Source organism: Siphateles boraxobius, unplaced genomic scaffold (genome assembly GCF_051911475.1).
Source record: "Siphateles boraxobius isolate OS27281-9 unplaced genomic scaffold, OSU_SipBor_1 22, whole genome shotgun sequence".
NCBI lineage: Eukaryota > Metazoa > Chordata > Actinopteri > Cypriniformes > Leuciscidae > Siphateles > Siphateles boraxobius.
The window spans coordinates 22,310,500-22,334,637 of NW_027508833.1; the positions used below are offsets into that span (position 1 = coordinate 22,310,500).

Sequence of the window (24,138 nt, forward strand, 5' to 3'; positions counted from 1 at the left end):
TCTGGTGTAAATGTTTATGTTGCTCTTTTGTTAACATTAAAGTATAATTTAATTTGCTAAACCAAATTTTACAATATGGCTAAACTTTCACTAAACGCCAATGGTTACTGTTGCTAACTTAATCAAGCTTTACAGAACATCTAACAGAAATTAATGAAAATGTCCATGAATAGCATAATACTCTATAAAATGTGCTCATTAATGATAATAAAAAATGGATTCTATATTATTCTGCATAATATGTATGATATTTCTGGATATATTACTGGTTTAAAGTAGTAATTCATGTTTTGAATTAGCTTTTATTTTTTATTTATCTTTATATGTTTAGTAATTTTATTTTTATTTGTTTTAGTTTTTTTTTCCTATATAGCTTTAATTTATTTTCATTCAGTTTTAGTAATTTTAGTACCTCAGAATAAACATGTTTTATTTCAGTCACGGTAGTTTCCAAGGCAAGTTTTTCATGTAATACTTAAATAAATTTAATTTTTAGTAGTTTTAGTTAACAACAATAACACTTTTAGTTAAACACACAAGACTATCCATATACATACATTAGAAAAGAGCAAAAGCTTGACTGAGATGGTGTACGGCAATAGATGCTAAAGTAGGATTGGTCAGTAACATGTTTAGGGCGGGGCTTAGTGAAGGTTAAATTAGCAAATGTTCCATCTGTATATATCCGTATTGGTTATGGATCACAATCATCAAACTCTCACCTCCAGAGTCAAAGTTCACTTTCTCCTCAACACTGAACACTTGGCCACCAGAGGGGTGGGGTGGGACGTCCTTCACACGGTTGGGGTACACCTGCAGAATTGCGTGCTTTGGTAATGGCCGCTGGGGCTGGGTCACATCCTCCGGGGGAAGATTACGGGGATCCGGATGAGGGAATTCGCCTGGACCTGACACTGAGGGCTGAAGTGGAGATTGACCAAAAGGTGCCTCCTGGTTGAGACGCTCCAGGAGTGAGGAGTCCTGCTCTGGCTCATGGAACTCTGTTGTGGTGGGTTCCTGGAAGTCTGGATCGATGGAGTACTCATCCTCGTCTGTATCTGTGTAGTCTTCATCAGGAAAAACAGCGTCCCGGACTGGGGGAGCTTTGGTTAAAACAGCCTCATGCTGTGCCGGAACCACATTCTGGAAGGAATATCTGTTTCCAACGTGGAAAAGCCAAACTCCAGGCTCTCCTATGTTTCCCTTTCTGAGGAGAATTATAATATATATAATATAAATATAATATTATCATTATAATCATGGCAATTTAATAATAATACTACTAATAATAATATCAAAATAATCAGACTAAGAAAATATGTTTAAATTAATGCTTGTATTGTACTATATTAATAAAATATAATAAAATAATATTAATAAATTAATTTAGAATAATCATTTAATGTTTGTTCTGTTTACTTTTTTATAATTTGGGAAGATATACACCGTTCAAAAGTTTGGGGTCTGTATGCTTTTTTTTCTTTTTCTACATGAACAATTTTATTTAGATAGGATGCATTAAATTGATCAGAAATGACTCAAATATTAAGCAGCACAACTGTATTCAACACTGAAAATAAGAATAAATATTGACTGGAGTAATAGCAGCTGAAAATTCCGCTTTGCCATCACAGGGATAAATAACATTTTAAACATTAGAATAGAAAACAGTTATTTAATAATATTTTACAATGATGCTGTTTTACTGTGTTTTTGATTAAATAAATGTAGGTGAGCATAAGACACTTCTTTCAAAAATATTACCAACCCAAAACGTTTGAAGAGTAGTGTATAAATAAATGTTATTAACGTTATATATAATGTTATATATATATATATATATATTAAGATATTTAAAAGTTATTTTAAGTTATTTTATTTTATTTCAGGGGAAGTCCTCAGACGCTTACTGGTAAAGGTTCTTGACGGACTGCTCGTTGCTGGTGACGCTGTAGTAAGGCCCCTCTGTCCGAGAAAAGAAGAAGTAGGACAGCTCTCCTCTGGTAAAGCCCACACGAGCAGGAAGCTCAATTTCGACATTGTAAGATTCTTTGGGCCGTGTCCCAAAAAACTGCAGGCCATCCTCAGGGTATAGAAAGAGTGCATAAGTATCCTTCTCATTGTACGCAAGCACCACTTGGAACGTGTTTATCTAAAAGAAAGAAGAGATGGCCATTATTTAGGGCTCCAGAATTCTGTGCAGCACTTTAGAAGGTAATAAAAAAGACTTTCAAGGCATATCCCCTGTAAATATTCCATTATATACAGTAAATCTATCAAACATATTTAACTTAAGAACTTCTTTTTCCTTACTTTTGAACGAAGTGATCTCAAAGAGATTTGCTTTCTGTGTACATCAATTGGTTTTGGAAATCTCAACCATCTAGAACTTCAGCTGTAACCCATATATGGTGCTTCTAAAAGCTTCACTGATTTTACAAGCCAAGTGACCCACCAAATGGACCACAAGGATCTCACATCTTTTGACTCCTTTTAGCCCTGTTTACACCTGGTATTAAGAAACTTTTTGGTCGATCCTATTTACACCTGGTATTTTAAATCTCTTTTATCCACTTTCAATCACTTCTGTCCTAATTTTTTCGAGGGGAGTGTCTATGGGCGGGTAAATGTATCTTTCGATGTAATGGAGAAAATAAGCTCGCGCAGTTTACATGAATGCGCCCGGAGATGACGGAAAAACACACGGAGAGCAGCAGCTTTCATTTCTGCCCTGACAGCCTCAAAACTGCGCCGAACGCAGTGTTAGAAATTAGGAATGGCGAGAGAACATTGTGCTTGGTACATTTTCAATCTTCAAACCAAAACTGGGTCTCCAGCCGAAAAAGTTTAAATCCCGTCTGGCTAGTGCGCTTCCCATAATGTTTATGCGTTAGGTCAGTAGGCGGAGAGTAGGCCGTTCAAACTCATTCGACCATATGTGTGTATACACTACGAAAGCAATCCGGTCAAATGCGTTTTTGTCTAAAAACAGATTTTTAAGTTTAAGTCATTTTGTTGTGTTCTTTAGTCATTTTCATTCGTTTTGGTTTGTTAAAATATTTTTTATTTAATTTATTTTTATTTTAGTTTTAGTCATTTTAGTACTTCATCTTATACTTATTTTATTTCAATCAGTTGACAAGGCAACATTTCACAATTTTTCAGATACTATTTTTTTGTTTGTTTGTTTTATTCCAGGTTTAGTTCTATTAACAGTTTTTAATAGTTCACTGCCCAGCTAGCCTCTCACTAGTGACTGCACCACTTACATGTACAATCAACATCAATGGCAGTTTGCAATCCATTTTTACATGTATAATGTAATATAATTCCAAATGAACCTTGATATACAAAAAAGGAGGCTTGGTGCAGTTGCTGCAGAAAATCATTTTCATCAAAGATTATGAAAGCGAGCATTTTTCTTCTTCTGAATAACTTGCAAAGATGAGTTGTTCCCAATAAGGTAAGAAATGTGCATTATGAAAATAAACTGGGTCTATTTTTTAAGTAAGCTTTTCTGACAAGACATCTTAATGACATTCAACCCAGATATTAAGATGCCCTTCCCCCTTTCCAGCCTTTCACGTACACACACACATACAGAGGTTGTGTGAGAAATTCCTCTCCTCTGTTTAGTAATCCAAGCTGTCCCAGAGTAGAGCTATCACCTCCACAAAACAACCCCCAATTCCAGAGAGACAATGCTGCATCTGGCTTTCAGAGAGCCTCGGGCTGCCTCATTCCCCCAGCATGCATCCCTCCTCGATCCATCACCCAACCCTGCAGCCTTCAGCTTCAAACTCCTAATTGCAGGACCACACTACCTCTGAGGAGTGCAGAAACACATCCATAAACAAGATCGTTTAAAGATGTTACGGTGCGAAAAAGACATTAGACCCCCACAATGTAGGGGTTTATTAGCTTGAGATGCACTACATCAATATTATCAATAATATTACAATATATACATTATTCATACACAAAGAAAATTGGTGTCCTTAAAGGTTGGATTTTTCCTCATTTTTCCAATTAAGCCATTAAGATCAATTTCCAAAAGATGATTTTTTATTCCTCTTTTTAGGCAACTTTAGCATGGGGGGCCTAACTTATTCACACCACTGTATATATATATATATATATATATATATATATAAACACTTAAAATATTTTTATATTTGATGTTTAATATTTGATTAATACTTTTTTATTGTTATTTGTTATATTGTATAGTGTATTTCTTTTTCTTGTCATTATTTGTTTTGTGTATATAAAGTCTAACATTTGTGGAGTATCACCTAAATAAGCTGCACTGACAGACATCTGGAGAGGGAACAAGACTAGATATAGTGGTTTAAATCCCAAAGGAAAACAAGATATCATCCCGAGATTTCCACCATTTAGTCCCGCCGAGCTTCAGCAAACTGAAGAGAGGCCGAGCGGAAGCGTAGTAAATCAACTCAAGGATGTGCTTCTTCAAACAAGCCCTGTGGCCTATGGCTTTTCAATTGCAATCAAGTGAAATTTAGTAAGCAAACATTGCTTAAGATAGTAAACAGTTCTAAAAGAATGCAACCTTTTTAGTCCCGAACGATGACTGCAGTTTGACGTTCCACCCAGTATCCCTGCAGTGGGAGCTGTCTATCTTGCTTCTAGTGACAGATGAATAGCCTACTTATTTTTCAATTCTAAATATGCTTAGTTCATTTATTATTTGCATTTAGCATTGTTCTTTTTTTCTGCTGAACAGAACCCAGTGGAACTCCTGGTGATATTTACTCTGAGGATACAAACATAAATATGAACATGGCCTTGTGTAACCTCAACAAGAGAAGAAATGCTGCTTCCGGAACCAACAAATAACAAATGCTAGTTTTTTATGAGTAGAACAGCTGTTTGTTCTCAGCAATCTGGACAAGAGAGCCAACCATGGACTAGACTCTAGTGACTAGAGGCTTGAAGACCAGCTCAGTAACGCCCATTAGAATAAAACACTGAAAACACTCAGAATTCAGTTCCATTTCAGCTCTGAAATCTTCACTTACACATAAGAACTGTTACATTGCTAAATGGAAATATGGTCTGAATGTGAGAAATACATTTAGGATGTGACCAATTTACTGAGAAATTCACCTATGAATAATATAAAACTGTATTTTGTGCCTGTAAATGTGGTTCAGCAGATACATTACTGTTTAAAAGTTTGGGATTGGTAAGACTTTTTTTTTTTTAAGAAATCTCCTATGCTCGCCACAGCTTCATTTATTTGGTCAAAATTACAGTAAAACAATAATATTGTGAAATGTTATTACAATAAAAAAAATAGTTTGCTATTTTAATATATTTTAAAACACCCTTTATTAATGTGATGGAAAGCTGAATTTTCAGCATCATTCAGTCATCACCAGTCTTCAGTGTCACATGATCCTTCAGAAATCAATCTAATATGCCAATTTCCTACTGAACAAACAAAGTAAAACCCGTGATTTTGTCAGGATTCTTTGATGAATAGAAAGTTCAATAGAACTTTTGTAACTTTATAAATATTTTAGCTGTCACTTTTGAACAATTTAATGTGTCCTTGCTGAATAAAAGTATTAATTTCTTTCTTTTCTTTAAAAAAACTTTACGGTAGTGTACACTTGATGATTTACTTAAAATGGATCACAGCTGTTATGATGGACATTAGGGAAAACCAATGCTAAATGCAAATAATAAATGCAACTTTCCATTTTGTGTTAAGTTGGCATAGCAAAAAAATTGCCAATTAAATATATATTTTTATTATTCATAAAAATAATAAATTTTATTATATTAATAAATATTACAAGAATTTACTATGTAACCATATTTTATTAAATTAATAGATTATTAAACTTATACTTTCAATGTGTGATTTTAACTGCATTTTTGTCTGCTTTTGTACAATAAACTATTCTGGTACTGTGCTTGATGTCCAATGTAAAATTTGACCCAAGAAGCAAAGCCAGCTGGGAACCACTGCAAACTTAATTGGATTCAATAAGCCCGTCAGACCCCTGAGAAACACTGTGGCTCTGATAATCTAAAACCTTCCAAGTCATTACTTAGCATTTCTGTGGTATGTGAGGTGTTGATAAGACCTAACCACTGACAGGGACAATTAGCAGCAATTCAATCCCACCAATTGTTCCAGTGAATTGCAGGTAAAACGAAAGGCTGAAGGGCTCTTGGATAGATTAGCGGGTTCTGGGAGACGCTATTGTGTGCGCAACCCCCTCTAGGCCTGAGATTAGGACAGATGACCAGCTGATAACCTCTGCCTAAAAGGAGCTCAGGTTAAGCACCACTTTAAGCAGTTCTCTTACCCGATTGGATGGGCCGGAGCTGCGGGTGAGCTCCTCATAAGCTGACACGTTCTCCCAGGTGGCGATGAAGGCATGGGTAGGGGTGAACGTGGCATCTGGAAAGCCTCTCCTGACATCCGCTTCCGCCCGCTTCAGCACGGTAGGAGACTCCGTCTGCCGGTAGAAGATGGATCCTTTTCCTTTGCTGGTGTCAATGTCAGCCAGGAAGGGGGCGATGACAGGGAAGTCGGTGGGGAAGCCGTCATCCACGTACTGCTTCTCCATGGGAAGATCCTGAGTTGAGACGATTCCATTGGTGGCCACCTGGAACGAGACATTTAAAGACACAAAACAAAATGAAAACTGTCCATGATGATCTTATTCTGGGGTCATGTTCTTATTTTTATTTTTTTAGAGTAAAATCATACAGTGATATGGTCATTTTTGACCACTTTGGATTTAAATTAAAAAATTACTTTAAAATGTTAAACTTTTAAATTAAAAAAACAGTTTGTTACAGTTTGTTAACACTTTATTTTACAGTGTCCGTTACATATGTTACATGTACTTACCATAGTAGCAACAGCAAATTATGCATAATTACAAGTAACTAACCCTAAACCAAACATAACCGTAACTCTATAGTAAGTACATGTAGTTGCTTAAAATTACTCAGTACTTATAATTACACTGTAACAATGACACCTTAAAATAAAGTGTAAACCTTTATTTTAAGGTGACATAGTTACATTGTAATTACTCAAGTAAGTACTGAGTAATATTAATTAACTACATGTACTTACTATAGAGTGACGGTTATGGTTTGGTATAGGGTTAGTTACTTGTAATTATGCATAATTTGCTGTAATTACTATGGTAAGTACATGTAGTAACATGTAACTATGTCACCTTAAAATAAAGTGTTACCAAAGCTTTTAAAAACATTTAAATTCTGAAATCATTATTGTGATAAGAACAGACAAAAATAAAAAAGTCATATAACATAATGATTAAATTGTTTTACAGTCTGCTCATCTCAAAATAACAACTCTTTTTTATATTACAGCAGAATATTTTTTTATTATTATTATTATTAGATTTTTTGAAATCTTAGACTTTGCTTAAAGTCTTTATACATACAACTTAATCCAGAGATTAATCTAAATCAAAGCCTGATCTATTGATATGTATGTACTATATACTTGAGAAACGGTAATTCTTTAGGCGAGACAACAACACATTATCAGACGCTTGATGTACTCACATATAAGATAGTGAAGGACGCCTCATAGAAGTACATGGGTTTGGTTAGCGTGATCACTTCAGAAGTCTCATCGTCCCCCTCTTGCAGAGTTACATCGCCGTAAAACATCCCATATGGATAGATGTCATGTCTGTGGATAGCTGTAACATGGTGAACTGTCCAGAAAAGTTGTAAAAAGAACAGCGTTGTTTTGCCCCACGTCATTTTAAAGAACAGCTAACTTAGTTCACATGCAGCTTGCATACATGCGGCACACTCAGATTGAATGAGTTTGAGTGTGCGCTGATGATGTTGGGCATGAAGGTGGGAAGTTTGTGATCCAGGCGACAGGCACTCCACGAGACTGGAGGGATTGTGGGAGGTCACGCGGACGTCGATTGGCTAACGGCTGATACTCGGTACACCGTCTGCATTTCATTACAAATACAAGAAAAGAGACTGGGGGAAAAGGCGAAAAGTATTTATTTAATGGCGAAATTTATTAGAAATTATTTTTAAATGTATGGTCTTCTTAAATAATTATTTATATTATATTATAAAATGTTATAATATTCGTATTAAAAAATAAAAGAATTTTTTTCTCTAAATTTTAACGCATTACATAACTTATTTTATAGTGAAACTATATAATAATATATTTTATTCTGTTAAATATTCAGCTTTTTCAGCTTTTTCATAATCTCTCATGTGTTTTTTCCCTTCTTTTAACCTATGCTTTTACCTTACAGTTTAATTATATTTACATTAAGACAGAATTAATCCAATTATGCAATCTGAAAGAGTCGTTAATCAACTTAATCAACTTTGACTTTAGGAGTGTAAATATCAATAACAAATGGATGAGTGTCACTAATTTAATCACTGCTGTGCTGAGTCTCATCAAAGACTGGGGTATAGGCCTATGACAGTGACGTTCTGTTACTATCATGATTGTATTTGCATTGTGAAAATTACACAATACATACTTTCTGTCATTTCTGTATATTGTACATATTGTGTAAATTATTTTTTTTATGTGTGACAACAGTGCTGTATTTGTATTTCATATTTTCTTGTGTTGTGCTTGTGTTTTCTTTGTTTTTGATGCCATCTAGTGGCCATTCCTATTGAAATAGACACTATTGGAGAGTGGGGACACATCAAAGCTGGAAATGGGACAGAAAAATAAGAAATAATGTGAAAATAACTTTTATAGGACTATGGCACAAACCATAAATATTATTTTTTTAAGTAAAAAAGAAATGTCACAAACCATAAGGTCTAGAACAAGATCATGTTTTTGACTTGTGCCGTGGCTTAAACTTTTCTCTTGTTTAATAACAACTTTGTCTGTAAACAAAATGTGTTTACAATGCATGTAAATGAAATGTAACTGAGTGACTTTTGCTGCTTAGAGAAATGATGACTAATTGGTAACATAGACTGTAGCAACACAGGTCAGTCAGAGTTTTGTAAGTCACAACAAAGTTAAATTAAACCATGCAATTTATGCTCTTATATTTGTTTTATCTGTGTCTTCAAACCAATAAAAAGGTTTGGATTTAGTTTCTAATCGTATACAAGGATACAAACTTGATTATTTATTAATAGATGTTTAGTGTCCGGGCTAAAGGACCCTCAGGGTGGAAGGCCACAGCATTTTCCTAAACACCTGTTTGGTACAAAATACTGAGAACCTGTACTGTTCCACGTGTCATTGCAAGAACTGACAAAAGATTCGAGGTCAAATTTGAATTTGATTTGATACACTACCAGGATAATGATTGGATGAACAGAAAGTTCAAAAGAACAGCATCTGAAATAGAAATAGAAATCTTTAGTAACATTATTGTTACTATGTAGTAAAATGTATTTGCTTTTCTTTGATTTAGGTAGATCATAAAAAAATCATAAAACATTCACATTTCATTTCTACAACTGTCGAATACATGAAAGTTAAATGAATTAAATTATATTCTCGTTTATTCTAGTAGGCCTACCATTAGAAAAAAATCCCTGGTGATCATTTTTAGCCTTATTTAGCCTGTAGAGGGCGCCAGATAAACACAAAAACACTAAACCAACGCTGAATTGGTTTGTAATCTGTAGCTAAACATGTAAAACGATTTGAGATTTTTGTGTTGCAAACTTGTGTTATCACTCCTCAACAACGCAAATTCATTTATTATTTATTTTACAGTACTTCGGCTCATTTATTAATCCTACAATCATCATAAATTTAACAACCAGGTTTCCTTTAGGCCTCTATTATTTTGTTAGTTAGTGACGTGTGTCTTTTGTCTGCTAAACGTTGGCTAAGTGAAATTTTGATCGTCTCCTGATGTACGTGAGATGTTCCTCATTTCACTGGATCTGATCCAGACGTTTCAAGTTTCAGGACAGTTTGCTTTGTTCATAACCGTGTTTAGTTTGTCAACATGAGCAGAACCCGAGCTATTTGTAGGCTACTGTAACACATGCATTGTGTGTGCAACATCAAGCATTATGATGGCCAGACATGACTAGAGCTCTTTGCCATATGGGCATAACACAAATGCAAGCTCCACATTTACGGTAAAAAAAAAAGGGTTACACTTTATTTTAAGGTGTTCTTGTTACTGTGTAATTAGTAGTAGGCTAGTTACATGTAGGCCTACATAATTGGGGTTAGGGTTAGTAGCGTGTAACTATAAGCATAATTGACTGTTATTACTATATATAATAAATAACAGGGACACTTTAAAATAAAGTGTTACCAAAAAAGTTTGGTTTCTGGGATGGAAATATGCCTACATAGCTAATAATGTGAGCAAAACATTTTAAAACACAGCAGTATACATAAAATTGTAATTGGATATGTGTATATTAGGTTTTATCATAGTATAAAACATAAAAATACTTGGAAGCCCTAAAGTAAAAAGAGTAAAAAAATTCCTTCTGGCAAGACAATAAAACAAGAAGTAGCACGTTGTGTGAGATACAGCCCAACCTTAAACACATGGAAAGTTCTGTAACGACTCAGCATTTAGAAACGTTTGGTTATGTAGAGGAAGTAGATATGATTATTTGAAAATAAAGAAATGAGGAACCCACAAAAAGATCATTGTTGGAAAAGAAGCCAACTGAGCTGTTTCTGGGTCTAAAATCAATGTTTCGGGGCCGTTTTCAAAGGTTTTGAACAGGTCCATTCTAGAATAAGATCTAAAGAGCTCTTGGCACTTTGGAGGAGAAATGTATTTATTTGTTTATTTTATTTCATTTATTGTCATAGATCTTTAACAAATCTGTCAAATTTATACAATTTACACCAGTTATTTTAAGAATCCCTCTTGTCATGTAGTCTTTGGTGGTATGATGTTTCGTTGTAATTTCAAGGATAGTGGCCATTATTTAATCAGTGGTAATTTTGACAATCATTCTTTCCTAAAGGCAAATTTAGTAGCTTAAAACGCATGTAAAACTCAACAAGAGACCCTTTCAAGGCCATTTGAAAAGTTTTTAGAATAGCTATTTGATTATTGTTATTTGTACAAATACAGCACAAGGCTCTTTGGGACCCCAAACTGTCAGGAAGTAGAGTCTCAACGGCACATGAGGGTTTTAAGGAAGCTTGAATTTCTCAGTCCTGTGTCTGGACCAGTGTGTGTGTGTGTGTGTGTGTGTGTGTGTTGAGGGTGGAGTCAAGACATTGACGTTGTTTCACCAGTCAACAGCTTATTCAGCAGAGGAACTCATGGCTCACACTACATTCTCCCACCACTGCCTCTTTGCCTTCGAGAGCATGGGGCAGACAAAGAGGCAAGTCTGTCTGACTCCAGAGGCATTGAAATACTGCTATGGTTCTGCAATGTGGTGCACACTTTGCTTAGATTGATGAACTCCATGCTTTTACCATGGTGAATAACCTTTAAGCTTTTTAGATTTTTTAAATTGAATGCAGTTTTTCTGATGTAGAGTTTGGTTCTCTCAAACATGCCAACCTAAACTAATTTAAGGAAGCTTTTCACTTGAAGAACTTTGAGGTTCTACAAGAGAAGATCTACAACAGGAGCGTTGGTATATCCACTGCAGGAATGGACACAGAGAACGAAACCTGTCATGAAAGTCGGAGCGTGGAGGAGAATGGGGGTCCTGCCATCAGCGCAATGATGTTCGCAGCTGGAGTGCTCGGGAACCTGGTTGCGTTGGTTCTCCTGGAGTTCCGCAGGAGGAAAGAGAAGAACCGGCAGCGGCAATCTCTGTTCAATTTGTTGGTGACCACGTTGGTCATTACGGATCTAACGGGCACCTGCTTGATCAGTCCCCTTGTGCAGATTGCATACATAACTAATACCACACTATTTGGGATGACCGAGTCTTTTGCGGTGTGTCAATATTTTGGATTTTCAATGACTTTCTTCAGTCTGGCGACACTTTCCATCCTCCTCGCCATGGCACTGGAGAGGTGCATCTCCATCGGGTACCCGTACCACTATAGGAGGCACGTAACCAAGCGCTGTGGATACATCACCATCCCTTGCATTTATCTAGTCTGCTTTCTATTCTGCTTGATGCCGTTTGCAGACTTCGGGAAATATGTGCAATACTGTCCAGGGACGTGGTGTTTTATTGCCATGAATCCAGAGAAGCCTAAGGACCAGGCTTATGCCAACGTTTATGCCACCGTGTTGCTGCTTATTGTTGTAGTTATAGTGGCATGCAACTGTTTTGTAGTTTATCATCTGGTGTTGATGTACCGGAAGCGCAAAATGAACCGAGGATCGGTGCAGACCCGGAGTAAAAGGGACAGGAGGCACTTCTCATGGGCAGAGGAGGTCGAACATCTCATTCTTCTGGTCTTCATGACAGTCATATTTGTCATTTGTTCCCTGCCATTAATGGTAAGACTTACAGTATCTTATGAGGATGAAGGAAAGTGATTTGTTGTAAATTCACTAAAATATATAAGTCCTTCAGGCATCAATAAACTACTTTATAAAAAGATAAAAAATGAAATACATGTTTATTATTAAAATGTATGATGTAAAAAAGAGGGTGAAACTGATTATTTATAATTCACTAATTAATATTAATATTAATGAAATTGCATACCTTCTTACTTATCCCTAGAGAGAATATATTCATATTAACAACAATATCAGAAGTTGCAAAAGATAAAAGATGAATAAGAAACAATATTAATAGATATAAAAAGATGGTATAATATAGTATAATATAACTGTATAATATTAATGATAATATAAGCATAATGCTATTTGATAATATGCCTATGATAATGTGCTGTTTTATCCTATGCCTAATAGGCATAGGCATATTAAAAATATAAATAAAACATTGTGATAGTGTAATTTATCTGCAAATAATGTCTCTGTATACATAAGCCTATTATGTATACAGAGACATTCATTTGCAGATAAATTACACTATCACAATGTTTTATTTATATTTTTTGAGTTGAAGAAGTATTATTTTCTTTGTCTTTGAGGTTTGAGAAAAGAGAGATTATCGCTTAACTGTCTTTTGCCGGTTAAGTCTGGTTAGATTTGGATAAAGTAATTTAAAAGCAAACAGCATGTTTCATGGATGGATGCTTCCATATTATAGTTCAGGTTACTGGGCATGGGGATGTTATGGTTTCTAAGTAACCACATATTTTTTGCTGATTTATTGACAGAAAGGAATGGTTATAAAAATTAAAAAGGTTTTGACCTGTTTTGGAAAGCTGGTATTTATGAAAACAAATGCCACGGAAACATAAATACATGAAAGCATTTAGCATTTCAAAAAGGACGGCTTACTGAGTTCTTGATCAAACCCAAGAATTATGATATGGAGCTACTTTCAAAATCATCCCACCTCAATCAGAGCGTCTGTACCAACAATTACTGACAGTATGAGATTTAGATAGCTGGAGCTTATTTTTTTCTTGAAGTGTATTAATAATTATTGTGAAAAACGACTAGATTGTGGTTGTAAGTAACGCACAAAGACTCTAACTGACAGACCAAGTCTAGCTGAAACCAGACTAAAATCCAGCTCTTCAGTCACCTGGAGCAATGCCAGCCATGTTAATTATTTATAAATTATATTAACAGTAAGTCAAATGACATTAAAGTATTACAGTTTAGTATTTGTGGTTCCTTCTGCAAACATTGCTGATTCACTGGTTTGAATTGAGTTTATTAAGGACAACTGAATTTCAGCATAAATTACACGTAAAATAATTTCAGATCCCAACAACCCACTGACTAAATTTGTGGGACGGCGAACCAAGTAAATGTAATGATGGAACTCCTGTCTGGTGAAAGATCATGCATAATCAGAATCATTAGATTTCATAACAAAATGGAATCTTTTACTTGATCAAATAGAAATGTTTAGTAAAATATGATTTTTAAATGTATATTTGCTCTGATAAACTTGTGGTTCTTTTCAAACCATTAGTCACCACCAAAGGAATTTTGAAAAGATTTTCAAACAGGTTTCAGCATCAGTGTTTACATTTTTTTGGGGGGAAATAACATATGATTGGCATGGTTTCTGCATATTAAAATGGGATAGAAGAAAGTATTTTAACATACAAAGGAGATTACGAACTATAATTTTAAGACTCCAGTTTGATGAAATGCAGTGCACGAGAATTTCGTAATACCCTACTTTCGTCATACTTCATGGTCTGTGACAAAATAATTCTCATGACCAAACAATCCTATTAAGAAAAATATAACTTCTACAGTATGTTTATCATCGCTTTTGTGTGTGATAAAGGAAAAACAAAACAAAGGCTTATGTTACGAAAAACTATCAGCAGAGGTAAGCAAACTTAGGTTTTAAAAAGTTTTTGCAGTGATCTTGTGAGTCATTGATGGGAACTCCAGGATGAAGACATCTAGAGAGTGGATTATATTTTTACATAACTGCTTCCATGGGTGACAGAAAGACCAAAGTTTTGACAGACTGTGCCTTGTATATGTTTATATTTTGCACACAAAATCTACTGAAACCACATAAGTGTTTGCTGAAATCTCAGTCAAAGCAAAAGCTCGTTAGATTGGAATCAATGGGGAAAATGATTGATAAGTCTCTTGGCATTTAAATTCCTATCTGTAATTTTAGAGTAATAACATGTTAACGTGCACGCTGATGAAAGTAATGCGATTTAAGCACATTATCTTGTGCGTGAGATGAAACACATCCACGTTGTCGTCATTAATATTGATCACTGAGGTGGTGTCTTATAGAAGCCTGTCAACAATGATAATGGTTTCTCCGGGTTCGATATGATTTGTGGGATGTGGAAAAGTCACATGAATTATTAAAACCATAAAATGCAAAACTATACTTTGGACCAGACAGTGTATACAGTGGCTCCGCATATCTCACCACAATGCTTTCATTACAACTATTGCTAGCAGCTGTCACACTACATGCTAAATTTACATGGTGATATGTAACCAACTGATTAATTATTAATAAATTGAGTCTATTTTTTAACTAAATAGATAGATATATAGATAGATAGATAGATAGATAGATAGATAGATAGATAGATAGATAGATAGATAGATAGATAGATAGATAGATAGATCATGTTTGAAAAGATTCTATCTTTATTATCTAAAAGGCCAAAACATGATGCATTAAGTCTACATAGACCAGAAATAAGATTTGCAATTGCTGATACTCTTCTGAAAAATTTATATCAAAGTTTTTGGTTCTTGACATTTAATGCAGTATTTTTGAAAATAGATATGCATCTTCATGCTTCTCTGGTTTCTTTGGTAAGTCTCAAACAGTGTTGTGCTCGGAATAAATAATCGTTTATTATGACATCATCATCTGTGGTTAATGTTCAGTAACATCTCTGAATTACCTTCTTTTCTCTAGATCCGTGTGTACATCAACTCCATGGTAAAGCCTGGAAAAAACAAGACTGATCTAATAGCTCTGCGGTTCCTCTCGGTCAACTCCATCATTGACCCATGGGTGTTCATCATCCTCAGCCCCTCGGTTCTGCGTTTCCTCTGGGGGGCGCTGTGCAAGACCACCTTAATGCCCTCCAGGAACTCCTTGTTCAAAACGTCCATTTCCAAGAATCCAGCAGGCCAAATCGAGCTATACCAACCCAGTTCCACCTGTGTGGAGACCACTCAACTCAACAAGTCTATTCAGATGATCTGAAGTGATGAGGACAATGACGATGGACTGGATGATTCCATCTAAAAATCTATATTATTTGGAAGGCAAGGCTCATTGAGGTTTAAAGTTCTTTGATAGTATTTCAAAATTCCAGGATCTTATCAGTTGACAACTTAAACAAATTGAGGAAAACCGTTGCCTTAAAATGATTTCATAAATAAACTTCATGTGTACTTGAAAAATTAAGTTATGTGAACTTGACAATTCCACATAACTGATTTTTTTAAATTAAGCTTGAAGTTTATTAATCTATCCATCTATCTATCTATCTATCTATCTATCTATCTATCTATCTATCTATCTATCTATCTATCTATCTATCTATCTATCTATCTATCTATCTATCTATCTATCTATCTATCCATCCATCCATCTATCTATCTAAGAACATCTTAACTGATTTGTCTGCCATTCCAATGTTGATCTAGTTTGTTTGTTGATCTAAAAAAAGATTCAGAAACTGAGTGAGATAAAGCCAAATGTGAGGTCAAAAGGGATACATTATGTTCCCTCAACCAATACAGTAACTGTTTTGAGACCAGGAGCCCTGTTAACTGCGATCACCTGAAGAACTTGAAAAATGTTTGGGGCGTGTTCAGTGGGAGTTCAGTCATGGAGGATTTTTCAGTTTTGCCGGGGACATTCTGTGATTGAACTGTTTGAAAACAGAGAAACTGTCCTGAAGCTATTATTCCATGATCATTGCTCATCCACATTTTTTCCAGGCTTGTGCTTTCCAGGTTAAAGGTAAAAACGGCACGTTCTCCTACACAGTCTGTCACTTTGGACACGTTTGTTGTCAAGTGACTCATATGACGTATTTTGCATTTCAAGTAATTCAGTTCTTCAAATGTTACATATGAAAGCTGTCTGCTTGTATTTATAATCTCAACATATTTATTGTGCTTTAACTTATGTTAATACAACTGCAAATCAATGACATATATGTGTCTTCATATCTATGTAGGCTGATATGAATCAATCATTTCTTTCATGTGAGAGATTCCGATTGTACATAACTGTACATAATTATAGTATAAGCATATAAGCATGACGACATGCGTGTTGCCGTTCAGTAGCTTCAGACCCGTTCTTTGCGTCAAGATACTTGTTATTCTGTGCCTTTGAAGGTCTTGAATGTTCTTGTGAAATAATGTTATCTACGTATGCATGTAATTTATGTTGAAGTGTTGTGAAGTCTGTATATTCTAAGCAAGTCATAGCCATTGAGATGCACTTCAAAACTGAGCAAATCAATAAGAGATTGATAAGATAAGAGATGCATTTTGAATTTGAATATAATGAAGTATTATCTATTATTTTTTTAACAAGAAAAGTAGTTTGTCAAGACAAAAATCTTGTTGTGTGTGGTTTGAAAGTCTAAAAAAGTTTAAAAAGCCTTGAAGTTTGAAGGTTTATAGGCCTTATGGACAGATAAAACAATATTCATATTCCAACTCATGAATAAAAAGAGAGCCAATTTTTCAATTCTGAATTTTGCCCAAACCTGCTCAGGACTCGTGTCTCTTGACAAATAAATAAATAAAGTATGCATACTTTCCCAGAGGCCATAAATGTTGAGCGCATTGCTTTTCACATGGTCCTGTTGTACATATTTAATGTTCTTGCATTACAGTGCTGTGAGATAAACCATGTGACTCAAGGGGGTGATAGCCTTGCCATGTGTTTTATTCCAAGTTACTAGTTCCTCGACATGTTTAACAAACTTTAACTAACTTGCCTAGTAACTTTTTTTCTTCAAACTGCTGCTCTGCCATGACAGTAATTGACCTGAACTGACCATAGAAAAAAAAAACATTGCAATGGTATATCTCTGAATGCAATTATGTGTGAAAATATGTGAAGCTAAAGTTTGTGTTTTAAGCCTTGGGCCGCATACATAGAGTACTTTCTGACAGACAGGAATGTCTAACATGTTTGAGGATGTGAAAGGAGCCATGCCAGTTTGAAATCAACTCTACTCCACATTTTCAGATGCCTACGTCAGGTTCTGCTCACATAATGCAGAGTTTCCTAAACCAGGGGTCGCAAACACTTTTTGGTTTGTGACGGAACTGCAAGAAGTGATAAGCTAATAATTCATTAAGTCATAAAAATGTAAACCATTCTAAAATAAAAATAAAATAAAAATGAAAACACCTACTAAAAAGAATAAATATTTTATTTGTTTGCCTGCATGTCATGTGACGATTTACCAATAACTGAGAACATGCAAATGTGTTGTTAAATTATTGAAATATTAACTTAAAATCTCAAGGTGTATTCAAGTAAATATTTTAGGTAAAAGGTGTTATGAATGATCCTGGAGGCAAGTCGAAGTGAACCCAAATGCAATCTTTAATTATAAACACTAAATCAAACATAAAACAAAGACTGGAGACTGGAAACTGGAAACTGAAAACTGAAAACTGAAAACAAGAAACTGGACAAGTAACATACACACATAACAGTCAGTCCATGACAAAGACACAGGGCAAACATGAGGGCTTAAATACACTGACTAATTACAAGACAAGGAACACCTGTGAACAATGATCAGACGATTAACAAATGACAAGGCATGACGGGAACAGTCTCTGGTTCGGCGGCCATGACGTGTACAGTCTCTGGCTTGGTGGGCATAACGTGAACAGTCTCTTGTGCAGCAGGTATGACGTGTACAGTCTCTGGCTCGGCGAGCATAACATGAACAGTCTCTGGCTCGGTGGCCATGAAGTGATGCATAGGCTCGGCAGGACTGAAGTGAAGAGGCTCGGCAGAACTGACGTGAAGAGGCTCGGCAGATCTGACATGAATATCAGGCTGAGGGGATCTTGTGAACTTGTGGGACCCCTCATCCACAAAGCCCCGATTAAATAGCGAGCCGCTTATCCGAAGGGCAATGTCAATATACTGTTTTAACGTCCATTGCGGGGTGTTGTCAGGCATAAGGTATTCCAGGAGACCCATAAGTCCGTAGCGGAAAATGTTTTTTTTTAAGACGTCATCGTCAAAGTCCACCCCATAGCAGAGCTCGCAAAATTCCTCCATATACCTCTCAATTGGGCGGTCACCTTGGCTTAGGTAAAAGAGACGGATTGCTGGGTCCATATTTTAGGTTGTGGATTCTGTTATGAATGATCCTGGAGGCAAGTTGAAGTGAACCCAAATGCAATCTTTAATTATAAACACTAAATCAAACATAAAACAAAGACTGGAGACTGGAAACTGGAAACTGGAAACAAAAGCAAAAACAAGAACAAGAACAAGAACAAGAACCTGGACAAGTAACATTCAATCCACAACAAAGACACAGAGCAAACATGAGGGCTTAAATACACTGACTAATTACAAGACAAGGAACGCCTGTGAACAATGATCAGACGATTAACAAATGACATGACACATGGCAGGATCACGTGACAATCAGGGAATCACATGACAGACAAGAACAAGAAACAAGACACAAAACCCACACCGTGACAAAAGGGGTTCAGCTGACAAAAAAGTTTGGGAATATCTGGCATCATAGGGGCCGATCCTGTGGGTGCTCCGTGGCTCAAGCAACCACGGAAAAATGCCAGATATTCTCCAATCAAAAAATCAATGGAAATTCAGGAACCTCTCTGATTGGTGGATAGCACATCTGGTCCCGGAGGGTGGTAATACACAAACAGTTCTACTTTTACCGTTAGGATATAACAACCTGACATAAAAGCTTTCTGCTTTTTGCATGGTGATAGCTTGCTTTATAAGTAATTAAATGCAAAATGATCAGGTATATCAGCTAGAGAGTGACTCACAACAACACTCACAGAATATTTGAATTGTGTTTGGTTGGTATAATGTAGACACGAATTCTACGCAAATTCTTCGCAAGACAAAAAATAACTTTTGTATAATGAATTCATCAAGCGCACCATCGCATGGAGATAAAGATTGTACTCTTTGAAAAAAACGAACACGAAGTATTGATAACAAGTAATACGTAATGAGTGATTTCATGTTAAAATATTTTAAGGGGCATTTGTTGCATATCTGTGTGTATCAGTGTGAGCATCCACCAGCAGAAACATAAATCGTCACCGGACAACTACTCATACCATACTTATTAAAGTGGACATGAAACACGTTGCTATAGACTTTTCTTCCCTTTTGTGACGTATGTCCGAGTGAACGGCATTTCGAACAAGAAAAAGTGTAGGGCTGCTCTTGATTTTTTCCATTGGGAATTGATTGGATGGTTGTTGTTTGCTATTGCTGGGATGTCATGTAAGTGACGGGTTGCTCCGCCCTTAAGCCAGTGAACACATCATCAGAGAAGAGAAGAGATGTCGCTGTAATAGGGAGGGGAATTTATTTTGATTAAAGATTACAAGAGCACATGGATTTATAAAAAAATAATGTTGAGCATGTCATCATGATTGTCAGCAAATCATTTATAATGAATACTGAATTTAAAAAAATGAATGTATTTAAAATCAATGGAGAGTAAATTCACTACGAATTAATTGTGAAAACTGACTGGTGGACAAATCAATACACAAATAAGCCAGTTAATTCTGTGGGCAGAAAAAGTGCAACATTGGTTGTACCAGATAAATACTTTTGACTTCTATGAATAATTACAGTTTTTCTCAGTCGCTTTGGCACATTTATGGCAAAACCAAAATGTGTAATATGCTTAATTTACATAAAGTAGATTGCAGTCATAATCAGTTCACATGTGCATGGCTCGAAGGAAACCACAATAGGTTTACACATCTGATAAGTGGAACAGAACCCCCCATAAGTCTATTAATTGTTCGGCAGATATGAAGATATCAGAGATCAACCTCACAGAAATAATTCTGTTTATTTTATCTGAAAGATCATTGCAGTTACTAAAAGTTAAAATCACTTAGCTTCTGCCTGGTTGTGGGAACTTTTTTCACAAGACATATATCAAAATGCGAATATTTAGATAACAGCGCGGGGTCTGATGCTCGTGCCACGGTGCACCCATAGGGAGTGTGGGAAGAAGGACACAGTCAGATCTTGATCACTTGCCTTCAGCTCAAGCAAACCTCGTCTCAGACGTCATGGTAACGTTCCCTATCGGTCAGTCACTACAACCTAGGTCAACGTAGGAATTTCGCTAGAGAGGCCAATCTACTTCGAGTGAAACTAAAACAAGCCAATACACATTGGCGTGCAATCATTTGCAACAGCTGTGCATCCTCGCAGCGCGGGTATTTAACAAGCAGGTGGTGCGATTGCACACTAGCTTTTTGCCTTGGAGCCAAACACTTCGATGCCTTCTCTCTCTTTCTTTTTCTTTCTTTTTTGTTTTAAAACTGAGCAAGAAAAAAGCTGTTTTAACAGCTGGTGAGGTGCGCTTCAGAGCGCTCAAAAGCTGTTATAACACCTGGTAAGGTGCGCCTGGCAAGCGCTCAAAAGCTGTTGTAACAGCCGGTAATACCTCCAGCGAGAGAGATCCAGCGCACAGACGGGTGCACATTCCCGTCTGTGATTGCTGTGGCTGTTCCCCTGCGAGCTTCAGCACCAGTGAGAGTAGTCCCTAAAAGAGCTTACACAGATAGTTTGCGTCTTTTTCAAGATGACGTTCTATCTGTGTGTTTCTGGATGCGGTCGTTACCTGGGGTCGCGGGATGGTCACGTTCGTGGACGAGTCATGTACCCATTGTGGGAAGATGACCATCTCGGAGCTACGGTCAAGACTCTTATTCCTGCAAAGGGGCGGAGTCCCCGTGCCTACGCCTCGTTCCAACCCCCCTTTGCGGGTTGCTTCGGGCGGTGACACGGGTGACCTGAGGGTTACGGTGAGCGCGCTTCCTTCGGGGAACCAACCCCCTAGGAACCCTCACCCCTCTAATGCTCCGCAACCAGTTCAGCTGCCAACAGAGCATGCTGGAGCATCCTCGAATTGTGTACCGGTCGTTTCGTTCGGCGCTCCCTGCGACGACCAGATGTCGATCGCTGCATCGGAGGGTGGGTCAGACCTCTCCGCGAACGACGGCTCGGAGCCGCTGCCTCCTTCGGGTGTGTCAGCGGTGCCCGAGTCGGACCCGGATATGATGGCCATGCTTTCCCGGGCCGCCAACAGGATCGACTCGTGTGGAACCCTCCACCGTGTCCCGAGCCCTCGAGGTTGGACGATTGGTATCTCGGGGTGGCGCGCGCTGGTTCTCAGCAACCCACCCCAGTGCCTTTCTTCCCGGAGGTGCATGAGGAGCTCACAGGGACGTGGACGGCACCTTTTACTGCCAGAAACCGTCTCGGTGGCTCCTCCTCCCTCACCACCCTTGATGGCGGGGCAGCTAAGGGATACACGCGTATCCCGCCAGTGGAACGGGCCGTTGCTATGCAACTGTGCCCTAACTCCACTTGGCGTGGAGAACCGTGTCTTCCTTCCCGGGCCTGTAAGTACTCGTCGGACCTGACCGGCAAGGCTTACAAGGCCTGTGGGGAAGCTGCCTCTGCCATGCACGCTATGGCGTTGTTGCAGGTTCATCAGGCCAAGGCACTGAAGGACCTGCACGAGGGTGGTCATGATCCACAAGTTCTCCAAGAACTTCGTGCCTCAACTGACCTCGCGCTTCGTGCGACGAAGGTCACTGCGCGGTCAGTGGGTCGTGCGATGTCCACACTAGTGGTCCAGGAACTCCATCTCTGGCTGTGTCTGGCTGACATGTGGGAGACCGACAAGATCAGGTTCCTTAACTCCTCCGTGTCCCAGACCGGCCTCTTCGGCGACGCGGTCGAGAACTTCGCATAGCAGTTCTCGGCTGTACAGAAGCAGACTGAGGCCATCAGACACATCCTGCCGCGGTGGTCAGCTGCTCCCTCCACCCCACCGCCCGCGGCTCCTCGGTCTGCTCGGCGCCGTGGGCAGCAGCCTCCATCTAAACGGCGCCTTGGAGCCAGTCGCAAGCAGGGTGCCCCGTCCAGGCCCCCGCCAAGAAGGGCGGCAAAGCCAGGGGTAAGCGGCCCTAGGACGGGCGACCCAGAGATGGAAGGGACTGCTCTCCAGGAGACGATGACTGCATCGCTCCCTCCCCCGGAAGAGGGCCGGGTGGAAAATCCTTTGTTTCATTTTGTTTGTGTTCCGCCGGTGGCCTTAAAACCAGCGGTACCCAAATATTCAATAAAAGAGCAGTTTCTATCATCTCTGGGTCCGAAGAAGACCCGGAGAGCAGTGGGGGGTTGGAATCCTCACCACTCTCATCCGCCTCTTCTTTCGCCAGCCGGTAGCTGTGTACGGTCCGAGAACGCCACCGAGCCGCCTCCCGCACCTCCTGCCCCGTGGAACCAGGTAAGTGCTGCACAGCACACTCAGACCCCGCTACGGGCCTCCTCCCAGAGAGAGCCTCCCGAGCTGCGTCCCTGTGTTCCACCTCGCTGCCCCACTCCGAGTACGCCTACGGTCCCTTTGGTCCTGCTTGTACGGTCTCTGCGAGCCTGGTTAGTAATCCCCAGTCCGTCTCGCTGGCTCATTCGAACCATCAGGCTCGGCTATGCGATTCAGTTTGCCCGGCGTCCCCCCAAGTTTCGGGCCATCCACTTCACTACAGTGAGAGCAGTGAGGCCCGCCATCTCCTCCTCTGGAGTCAAAAGCATCTGGGGTCGCTTCGAGCCATGTATGTCCCCGGCTTGCTCAACCGTGTGGCCGACGAGCTATCACGAGCTGTGCTTCCGGGAGAATGGCGACTCCACCCCCAGGCGGTTCAGCTGATTTGGAGAGAGTTCGGGGAGGCTCAAGTAGACCTGTTTGCCTCCTCAGAGACCTCCCACTGCCAGCTGTTTTACTCCCTGACCAAGGGAACACTCGGCACGGACGCACTGGCACACAGCTGGCCTCGGGGCCTTCGCAAATATGCGTTTTCCCCAGTGAGCCTACTTGCGCAGACACTGTGCAAAGTCAGGGAGGACGAGGAGCAGGTCCTTCTGGTGGCTCCCTATTGGCCCACCCGGACTTGGTTCCCAGAACTCATACTCCTCCCTCCCTGGCCCATTCCTCTGAGGAAGGATCTTCTGACTCAGAGACGGGGCACCCTATGGCACGGAGGTTTTAGGTGACTTACCCCCTGAGGTACTTAACACCATCACTTCGGCACTGGCGTTGTCAACGAGATGTGTTTACGCCCTGAAGTGGAACCTGTTCGTTGAGTGGTGTTCTTCTCGCCGAGAAGACCCCCGAAGATGTTCGATAGGGTCTGTGCTTTCCTTCTTGCAGCAAGGGTTGGATCGAAGGCTGTCTCCCTCCACCCTCAAAGTACATGCTGCCGCTATTTCAGCTTATCACGACCACATAGATGGCAAAACAGTTGGAAAGCACGACCTGGTCGTCAGGTTTCTTAGGGGGCCGAGACG

General features: G+C 38.7%; 2 protein-coding genes across 12 annotated transcripts in view; one reads left to right on the top strand and one right to left on the bottom strand.

Moving 5' to 3' along the window:
• Positions 1-7,932, bottom strand: part of nid2a (nidogen 2a (osteonidogen)) — a 43,565-nt gene extending 35,633 nt beyond the window's left edge. For 10 of the 11 annotated variants that reach the window (XM_077239098.1, XM_077239095.1, XM_077239094.1 and 7 more), the window contains exons 1-4: positions 7,588-7,913; positions 6,345-6,647; positions 1,911-2,152; positions 723-1,207 (exon numbers count right to left, since the gene is read on the bottom strand). In XM_077239098.1, coding sequence (XP_077095213.1) covers positions 723-1,207; positions 1,911-2,152; positions 6,345-6,647; positions 7,588-7,791 — 1,234 coding nt within the window. In that variant the 5' untranslated portion in view covers positions 7,792-7,913. Of the gene's footprint in view, positions 1-722; positions 1,208-1,910; positions 2,153-6,344; positions 6,648-7,587 lie in introns of all 11 variants that reach the window. The other variant, XM_077239090.1, reaches the window with a different exon arrangement.
• Positions 7,933-11,295: 3,363 nt separating this feature from the next.
• ptger2a (prostaglandin E receptor 2a (subtype EP2)) lies at positions 11,296-17,432 on the top strand. The gene is made up of 3 exons (XM_077239102.1): positions 11,296-11,462; positions 11,580-12,446; positions 15,454-17,432. Exons 1-3 carry the CDS (start codon positions 11,460-11,462, stop codon positions 15,745-15,747), a joined length of 1,164 nt encoding a protein of 387 aa, XP_077095217.1. The 5' UTR covers positions 11,296-11,459; the 3' UTR covers positions 15,748-17,432.
• The last annotated feature ends 6,706 nt before the right edge of the window (positions 17,433-24,138 follow it).

Excerpts from the sequence above, each read along its gene's own strand:
- ptger2a (XM_077239102.1), top strand. Across the intron at positions 12,447-15,453 it reads TTTGTTCCCTGCCATTAATG|ATCCGTGTGTACATCAACTC; the intron begins GTAAGACTTACA and ends TCTTTTCTCTAG.